The sequence below is a fragment of the Loxodonta africana genome, chromosome 3 (assembly GCF_030014295.1).
Source record: "Loxodonta africana isolate mLoxAfr1 chromosome 3, mLoxAfr1.hap2, whole genome shotgun sequence".
In the NCBI taxonomy this organism is placed as follows: Eukaryota; Metazoa; Chordata; class Mammalia; order Proboscidea; family Elephantidae; genus Loxodonta; species Loxodonta africana.
In genome coordinates, this window is record NC_087344.1 from 21,144,320 (window position 1) to 21,154,951 (window position 10,632).

Here is a 10,632-nt window from a genome sequence, read left to right on the forward strand (position 1 = left end):
TCATAAAGATTTCCATGGATTTATACAAGCTGATTTGAAAATATGTAATTTTTTTTTTTTTACAACAGCTTCTAGTACGCATCAATATGTTTATGCTTACTACTCGGAATTGAAATCTCTCTCTTTTTTTTTTTATACATCTTCTGTCTCCTCACTTTGTACATAGCAGAAAATAAATACACATTTGATTAAACTTAATGGGATCAAGGTGAATTCAAGCCATATCCAACAAGTCTTTTCTCACTAACAAATTATAATTTTTCAGTAAATTGTTTCTTCTGAGTTTTATGTTGGGTCCAAAGTCCCCAGTTCCTTTCATGACTCCCTGAATATCCCTCACAGTCTTTATCAACTGTCTTAGTTTTGGTTCCCACAGAAGGAGACGCTGAGACCAGGATTCAAGTGCAAGCAATTTACTTGAAGGAGCAAGGAATATGGATGGGAGTGAGGAGAAGTGACATAGGAAAGAAAATACATCCCATAAAGCTTGCATTAGGTCAGCTACCACAGTGAATGAGCAGAGTTTTCATCCTGGGAAAATTTTGGAAAATGTACAAAACCCACATCTCAGAATTACCCCCAAGTAAAGAGGCATATCTCACACCTCTCAATGAAGGCTGCCCCTGGAGATATATAATTGCTGGGTCATTTCTGCCACCATGCATCTGACAAAGTAGGTTCCAGTTGGTGCTGTCCATTGGCAGTCGGATAGATGTGCAATAGAGGTGGTGAGACGATGCCAGGGAATGTAAGTGGAGCATTGATGGACAGCATCTACTACTCCACCATTCACAGGATGTACTCAATTCTACCAATAATCTCAAAAAATGAAGTTCTGAACATATTCCACAAGTCTGTAACTACCATTCCTGATGACACCTCCAGAAAGCCCCCAAAAATTAAACCATGTGAGGGAACAACTCTTCTTCGATTGTATCCCTTACTACATGTTTTAGGATCTTAGGGAATATATCTTAAAACTGCAATGATGAGACATAAAGGTAAAATAAAATAAAGAAGAAAAGGAAAAGAAAGGAAGAAAAGCAAAGAAGGACCACAATGAATCAAAGTCTCATATTTTTCAAGGCAGTATATTACTATGAACCATCTGAGAAAACCATCTGTCAAATCTAGATTCCCACCCTTGAACTTGAAAACCACATCATTGTTCTTATAAAAAGTAGGATAGCGAAGTTAAGAGTATTAACTCAATGACAGTTTGCCAAGTTTGAATCCATCCCAATCTCAGACTCTTCCTCTGAAAAATGGGGTGAATGAAAATATACCTCAAAGAAATATTTTCATGGTAAAATAAAATACATGTAAAGCAATAAGCACAGTCCAGATGTGACAAGCAGTTGGTTATGCCTGTTGTATGGTTTTAATTTTACTTCATTCGGGGAAAAACACATACATAACCAAATTAAGGTGAAAGGTATCAATGTTTAAAAGATTAACCTTTGGGGAAATTACACCTGCACATAACAAGATTAATGCAGTAAATCTAAGTTTGGAATTTTCAGGAACGGCTCTAAGAAAGAAGGAATATTATGGACAGCATATAGGATAGAAGAGTCAAAAGGATTTACTTAGGAAAGAATTGAGGAAAAATGGTAAAATAACAAGTAGGAAGCAAATTATGGTTGCTTTGGGATTGGAAGAAATGATGCATGTCTTTTGAGGAAGAAAAAATAATCAGGATATTTAAATTCATGACATTTGGCTTTGAGGACCATGAAGCCCATTCAGCCCTGAGGCCAGTGGCCATAATAATGCACAAGAGGCTGCTCTACAGATGAGCCTTCTCAGGGCTCCCTTCATATCCTTATTCCTTAGGCTGTATATGAAGGGGTTCAGCATGGGTGTGACCACAGTGTACATCACTGAGGCAATAGAGCTTCTCTGGGAAGCATGGATCACAGTAGAACTGAGGCAGACCCCAAGGGCTGTTCCATAGAATAAGGAGACCACAGAGAGATGAGACCCACAGGTGGAAAATGCCTTATACTTGGCCCCAGCAGAAGCCATCTTCATTAAAGAGGAGACAATCTGAGAGTAAGAGAAGAGTACCCCTGAGAGGGGAAACATAGCCAACAGTACAGTTGCCATATATAAAAAGATGTTATTGAGGAGGGTATCAGAACAGGCCAATTTGATAATCTGAGCCAGTTCACAGAAGAAATGCGGAATTTTAGTTCCTGTACAGAAGTTCAACCCTGTTATCAGTAGAATATGAAGCAGAGAGGCCCAGAAAATGATGACCCCAGACATCAAAACCAACAAGACACAGAGCCGGGTGTTCATGATGACTGTATAGTGTAAGAGATGACAGATGGCCACAAACCTGTCATAAGCCATCAAGGACAGGATAAAATTGTCCATTCCAGCAAAAATCATGAAGAAAAACACCTGAGTGAGGCATCCTCTATAGGAGATGACTTTGCTCTGTGTCTGGATGTTCACCAGCATCTTTGGGACCGTGGTGGTGATGAAACAGATGTCAACGAAGGACAGGTTGGAGAGGAAGAAGTACATGGGGGTGTGGAGGTGGGAGTCAGAGCTGATGGCTAGGATGATGAGCAGGTTCCCAAGCACAGTAACCAGGTACATGGACAGGAAGAGTCCAAAGAACAGGCACTGAAGTTCAGAATCCTCTGAGAGGCCCAACAAGAAGAATTCTGAAAATTTTGTTTGGTTTCCTGCTTCCATTTAAATAGTGTGTAGGCTGGAGAAATTAAAAGCAACATTCAGGGAACAGTGAACTAGCATCTCAGCTAGTCATCACCTTTACAACACCACCTGTATTTTGGTATCAAGTCCTTACAATGACAGTGACTCTCTCAGTCACAGGTAGCACTTTCCATTTTAAAATGCATATAATTATTTAGACACTTTAGCAAAAATCTCTCTCTTTTTAGCTTTCTTCCACTGGTCCTAATTTTCCTAGTTAAATCTATGCACATAAACCAATTTTTTTCTTTGACATGACCCTTCTAAGCTAATTGAAAACACATTATGTGAACTCTCAAGTATGTACTTTTCTGTGACAATCCCCATACCTCCTTTATTCTGGTAGCTCTATGTTAGTGAATAAAGGTCATCTGAGTTGAAAATCCGTATCTTAAATGTGACCTGTCACATCCTACTGATCTGACAGTTAACACTGGTGCCTTATTTTTTCTTTTTTAAAAATCTAGTTAATACTAGTACCTTCTTTGTGAGGTGTAGAAATAAATGCCTTTGTGAACAGGACAATTGAATTATTAATACAAAAACAACAACAACAAAAAAACATCGCAGTTAAGTCGATTCCAACACAAAGCAACACTATATGACAGAGTACAATTTTCCCATAGGGTTTCCAAGGCTGTTATCTTTAGGGAAGAAGGCTGCCACATCTTTCCCCACAGAACGGCTGGTGGGTTCCAAATGCCTAACTTTCGATTAGCAGCTTAGCACTTAACCACTGTGCTAAAAGGACTCCCAACTAATAATAACTATAATAAAAAATTTTTTTTTATTATTATTATTTATCTGTTCCTTTTATGACAATTATTTTAGATATATAATTCTCCCAAGCTACAGTATAAAGCTGTGATTTCAAAAATGAGTATTTGAATCATACCTCCTGGAATAGAATTTTGGCTCTACCAACTTACTATGTGACCATGAGAAACTTACTTTTCGCACTTAGCTGCAGATACCTCACATATTCCCTACATAATGAAATCGATGAGTGAATTAAATGAGATGATGCATGTCATTTTTCTAGTATGGTGCCTGTGATAGGCACTTGACAATTGTGAGCTTCTGTTTTTATCATGACAATAAATCTGTCTTGCACATCTATCATTTTAAGCAAGGATAAGTTTGTGGTCATTATAAACACAACAAGTCTGTTACCTCTTTTGGCCTCCATGCAGGTCTTCCAATTAGGGAAGATCCCTATGGCTCCCTATTGGAGAAACCACCTGCCAGATGGATTCTTCCAAGAAGAGGAAAGGCCATGTGGACTCTGTAAATAAGAGGAGGAAATAAAATCACACAACCATTAAAATGAAATACAAAGAATGTGTGTGCTCGTGTGTGCATGCTTTTGAAAGAGGATGTGTTGTACTAAAATTAGTGGAGTTTATTACATAAGATGGATAAAAGATGGATAGATTAGATTAAAATGTTAAAAACTTCTATAGAGCAAATTATACCAAAGAAAATTAAAAGTCAAACTTAAGATTTGAAAATAAAGGTTTACATTTTCCAAAAAAGAAAAATAGTATTATTCACGCATAAAGAATGGACATAAATTTAAAAAAGGAAAAAAAAAAAAAACCATTGAGGGCATATAATTATTCTGGGTGGATGAGTAGGAAATGCTTCCCTGAAACACCATTATTTGGCTGACAGAGGAAGAGTACATAACTGTCAGTCAGAGGAAGTAAGAAAAGGACAAGCACAACAGAAGGCTTAATTCCCTGTGGGGCAGTGAGCTTTGTAATGGAAGGGATTTGAGAGGTCAGTGAAATAGAGAGCAGAGGATGAAGGGTCGGAAGGACAGATCTTGTGGGGCTGACAAATAGAGGATTCAATACTATTCCCTGATGTTTCTCTTATGTGGGTAATTTTATGTTTTCCCACCATTGCCTGAACCCAATATAGAATGGCTGTTTTTAAACCACAGCCAACAGAATAATCTACATTAAAACCCTAAAATATTTGTGCTAAATTCATGATTAAGCCAAGGCAACCTAATTCCACTTTAGTCATTCTCCTGTATCATCTAAGATGAGAAAAGGAAATGAGTCTGAGTACTAAAACCTCAAAAATAATTATACTATTCGTAGATGATATTGAGGACACTAAGGAGAAATACCTTAAAAAGAGAACTTCTATGTGCTATCAGTAAGCTGGCAGGGTATTAAAGAAATACTTAGATTTCTTTAATTTTCGTTTGGAGGAAAAATACTTAGGGAATATATAGAAAAACCCAAACAAATTAGGAACAAAATAGACAATAATTCCCTTATAATAGATTTTCTTTGAGTAGATATAGGGTCGCTATGAGTCGGAATCCACTTGATGGCAGCGGGGTTTTTTAGGTAATGGATAAATTACTGGATGTAGGATATTTAACAGCAGTCCATAATTTATAGAAGAGAGTGGAGAAGTGATGTTTGATGAGAGAGATAAGATAAAGTGTCACAGCTGGCTGAGTCAGAGTTTCTTCAGAAACTTATACATTCAAAGAAGTGGCCATTTCCAGCTCTTCTTGGAAAGAGGCTCTAGATTCCAGAAAGACAAAGAAGAAACATGAGAGCTGGAAAAGACCGGCTACAGTGGAAACTAAAGTGCGTTCAAAGTACAGGGAGTTCATATTCCTAAGCGAATATGGGAGGTTTCAGTGTCCTTACCAGAGAGATGAGGCCCAGTATACACTTTTATTCCTATTTTCTTTCTTACTTCACCAGCACTGAAAGGGACACACTAACTCTTTCTGATGGTGTCACTGAAGCCTGATTTGGTTTTCACCAAGGTTGGGATCAAATATTTACAGGGTGAGGGACATATTTAAAGTTTCCAGAGTCTCCCAGGTTGAATCTCAGAGCTCTTCATTAAATAAATTGTTCAATTGTCCTTCCACTCTCTAAACATTTCACCTCCCATGGGTACAAAAAAAAAAAAAACCATTGCCTTCTAGTTGATTCCAGCTCTTGGTGACCTTATATGGCAGAGGGTTTCCAAGGAGCAGCTGGTGGATTCAACCTTTGGGTTAGCAACCAATCTCAAAGAAAATAAAATGAAAAATTTTCTGCCAATTTTGTCTCTTTGTAGATAGCAATGGGGGGAAGGGGTTTGTGAGATGCATTTATTTCCTCCAAGGAGAAATCCTTCAGTCTTTAGTTTCATGTTAAAGTAATAAGCTGTCCCCTACAGAAAGTTAACTTCTACAAGGAAGCAAACCTAGGAATCATCTTTCTTAGAGTGAAATCCCACCTTGGAAGTGTTTGCCTTAAAGAATACTTGGCGATTTTATGGGACACTTGGTGTCCTCAAGTTTATGGAGACAAATAGGTTCTATGTGAAGTAAAGTAAGCTGGCCAATAGTTTTAATGCTGTTATGAACTAATAAGACAAGGGCTGAAAAATATCCTTTGACATGCATGTAGTGACATGAAAACTGTTGATCTTAGAGAGTGCTCCATTTATTTTCCGGCTTTCTAAATAAAGCGGCAGGGTCAGAAATAATTCAGGTGGGGTGGTTTGTCAGGAAAGGGAAGGAGACAGATAAAGCATAGCCTAAAGTCAATTTGGAGTATGGGACGATTTTAAAAAGTTAGTGGTAGATACAGGAAAAAGATTAATTTTAAAGGCAATCATCATATATAATGCTACATTTGAATACATAGACAGTTATGACTACAAAATTTTCAGGATGTTGTATACACTGAAGAATCCTGGTGGTACAGTGGTTAAGAGATCAGCTGCTAACCAAAAGATAGATGATTCAAACCCATCAGCTGCTCTGCAGAAGAAAAATATAGCAGTCTGTTTTTGTAAAGATCACAGCCTTGGAAACCCTATGGAACAGTTCTACTCTATCCTGTAGGGTCACTATCAGTTGGGATCGACTTGATGTCAATGAGTTTGGATATGATTTAGTATATACTTTAAATTAATGACAATCATTATGTTCTGTATCCCCAATGTGTAGAACACCTGGGTCCAGAAATCAAGTGGTGGAAGTATAAATGGCCCAACATAACACCACTCCCAGTAACCCACTTGGGGAGTTTGTGCTTCAGATTTCCTCAACTTTGGCCCCAACTTATAAAGAGAGTTCTTCTTTCACTTTATATTGTCACGAGAAACATCTCCGCGCCCTCACCAACTCCGTTATTTTCTCTTTCATATTATTTCTATCATTATTAACTCTCAAGTGTCTGACAGTGTCATACGGTGGGGGTTTACCTCTTGCTGTGATTCTGGAAGTTATGCCACCAGATTTCAAATACCAACAGTGTGACCCATGGTGAGCAAGTTTCAGCTGAGCTTCCAGACGAAGAGAGACTAGGCAAAAGGGGCTGGCGGTCTACTACTGAAAACAATTAGCCACTGAAAACCTTTTGAATAGCAGCAGATTTTTTCTGATACAGTTCCAGAAGATGAGACCCTCAGATTGGAAGGCACTCAAAAGACAACTAGGGAAGACCGATCACTTTAGAGTTGACATTAATGATGTGGATGGTGCCAAGCTTTTGGGACCTTCATTTGCTGATGTGGCACAACTCAAAATGAGAAGACACAGCTGCAAACATCCATTAATAATCAGAACATGGAAAGTACTAAGTAAAAATCAAGGAAAGTTGGAAATCCTCAAAATGGAAATGGAACACATTAACATGAATTTCTAGGAGCATTAGCGAGCTGAAATGGATTGGTATGGGCCATTTTGAATTGGACAATTATATGGTCTATTATGCTGGGAATGACAAACTGAAGTGGCATGGTATTGAATTCATAGTCAAAAAAGAACATTTCAAGATCTACCCTAAAGTACAATGCTGTCAGTGATAGAATAACATCCATAAACCTACAAGGAAGACAAGTTAATGCAATTATTATTCAAATTAACTACCAACCACTAAGGCCAAAGACGAAGATATTGTAATTTTACCAACTTCTGAAGTCTGAAATTGATCAAACATGCAATCAGGATACACTGATAATTACTGGTGATTGGTACGCAAAAGTTGGAAACAAAGAAGGGCTGGTGTTTGGAAAATATGGTCTTGGTGAAAGAAATGAAGCCAGAGATCAAATGAGAGAATTTTGCAAGACCAAGAACATCATTGCGAATACGTTTTTCTCAAGAACATAAACGGAGACTATAACATGGACTTCACCAAATGGAATACCACGCATCAAATCGACTACATGCGTGGAAAGAGTCAATGGAAAAGTTCAATATTATCAGTCACAACCAGGCCAGGGGCCCACTGTGGAACAGACTGTCATTTGTTCCTAAGCAAGTTCAAGTTGAAACTGAAGAAAATTAGAACAAGTCCATGAAAGCCAAAGTATGCCCTTGAGCATATCCCTCCTTAATTTACAGAACATCTCAAGAATATATTTGACATGTTGGACACTAATGACTGAGACAACATGAGTTGTGAATGACATCATACATGAAGAAAGCAAAAGGTCATTAAAAAGATAAGAAACAAGAAAAGATCAAAATGGATACCAGAAGAGACTCTGAAACTTGATTTGAATGTTGAGTAGCTAAAGCAAAAGGAAGAGATGACTAAATAAAAGAGCCAAATACAAGATTTCAAAGGACAGATGGAGAAGACAAAGTAAAGTATTATAATGACTTGCGCTAAGACCTGGAGGTAGAAAACTAAAGGGAAGAACACACTCAGCATTTCTGAAGCTGAAAGAGCTGAAGAAAAAATTCTAGCCTCTAGTTTCAATATTGAAGGATCTATGGGGGAAATATTAAATGGCCCAGGAAGTATCAATAGAAGATGGAAGGAGAACAACTAAGTAGACCCGTAACAAAAGAAGAGATTGAAAAGGTAATCAAAAAACTCCCAACAAAAAAAGCCCTGGTCCGGACGGCTTCACTGCAGAGTTCTACCAAACTTTCAGAGAGGAGTTAACGCCACTATTACTGAAGGTATTTCAGAGCATAGAAAAGCACGGAATACTACCAAACTCACTCTATGAAGCCACCATATCCCTGATACCAAAACCAGGTAAAGACACCACGAGAAAAGAAAATTATAGACTTATGTCCCTCATGAATGTAGACGCAAAAATCCTCAACAAAATTCTAGCCAATGGAATTCAACAACATATCAAAAAAATAATTCACCATGACCAAGTGGGATGCATACCAGGTATGCAGGGATGGATCAACATTAGAAAAACAATTAATGTAATCCACCACAAAAATAAAACAAAAGACAAGAATCACATGATTTTATCAATTGATGCAGAAAAGGCATTTGACAAAGTTCAACACTCATTCATGATAAAAACTCTCAGCAAAATAGGAATAGAAGGAAAATTCCACAATGCAATAAAGGACAATTATACAAAGCCAACAACCAACATCATCCTAAATGGAGAGAGCCTGAAAACATTCCCACTGAGATCGGGAAACAGACAAGGATGCCCTTTGTCACCACTCTTATTCAACATTGTGCTGGAAGTCCTAGCCAGAGCAATTAGGCTAGATAAAAAATAAAGGGCATCCAGATTGGCAAGGAAGAAGTCAAAGTATCTCTATTTGCAGATGACAGGATCTTATACACAGAAAACCCTAAGGAATCCTCAAGAAAACTACTGAAACTAATAGAAGAGTTCAGCAGAGTATTGGGATACAAGATAATCACACAAAAATCAGTTGGATTCCTCTACACCAACAAAAAGAACATGGAAGAGGAACTCACCAAATCAATGCCGTTTACAGTAGCCCCCAAGAAAATAAAATACTTAGAAATAAATCTTACCAGAGATGTAAAAGACTTATACAAAGAAAACTACAGTACACTTCTGCAACAAGCCAAAACAGACTTACATAAGTGGAAGAACACACCTTGCTCGTGAATAGGAAGACTTAACATTATAAAAATGTCTATTGTACCAAAAATGATATATAAATTTAATGCAATTCCGATCCAAATCCCAAGGACATTCTTTAACGAGATGGAGAAACAAATCACCAATTTCATATGGAAGGGAAAGAGGCCCTGAATAAATAAGACAGTACTGGAAAAGGAGAACAAAGTGGGAGGCCTTACTTTACCTGATTTTAGAACCTATTATACTGCCACTGTAGTCAAAACAGCGTGGTACTGGTACAACAACGGATACATGGCCCAACAGAACAGAATTGAGAATCCAGATATAAAACCATCCACATATGAGCAGTTGATATTTGACAAAAGCCCCAAAACAGTTAAGTGGGGAAAAGACAGTCTTTTTAACAAGTGGTGCTGGCATAACTGGATATCCATCTGCAAAAAAATGAAACAAGACCCATACCTCCCTCCATGCACAAAAACTAACTCAAAATGGATCAAAGACCTAAGTATAAAATCTAAAATGATGAAGATCATGGAAGAAAAAATAAGGACAATGTTAGGAACCCTAATATATGGCATAAACAGTACACAAAACATTATAAAATATGTAGAAGAAAAACTAAATAACTGGGAGCTCCAAAAAATCAAACGCTTATGCTCATCCAAAGACTTCACCAAAAGAATAAAAAGACTAACTACAGACTGGGAAAAAGTTTTTAGCTATGACATTTCTGATCAGCGCCTGATCTCTTAAATCCACATGATACTGCAAAAGCTCAAATGCAAAAAGACAAATAACCCTATTAAAAAATGGGCAAAAGATATGAATAGACACTTCAGTAAAGAAGACATTCAGGCAGCTGACAGATATAAGAGGAAATGTTCACGATCATTAGTCATTAGAAAAACGCAGATCAAAACTACAATGAGATTTCATCTCACTCCAACAAGGCTGGCATTAATTCAAAACACACAAAATAATAAATGTTGGAGAGGCTGTGGAGAGATTGGAACACTTCTACATTGCTGATGGGAATGTCAA

General features: G+C 37.6%; 1 protein-coding gene across 1 annotated transcript; it reads right to left on the reverse strand.

Annotated features, from left to right (window-relative positions):
* Positions 1 to 1,710: 1,710 nt before the first annotated feature.
* LOC100668459 (olfactory receptor 7D4-like) lies at positions 1,711 to 3,348 on the reverse strand. Its single transcript, XM_064279886.1, has one exon. It carries the CDS (start codon positions 2,707 to 2,709, stop codon positions 1,711 to 1,713), a length of 999 nt encoding a protein of 332 aa, XP_064135956.1. The 5' UTR covers positions 2,710 to 3,348.
* Positions 3,349 to 10,632: the final 7,284 nt, after the last annotated feature.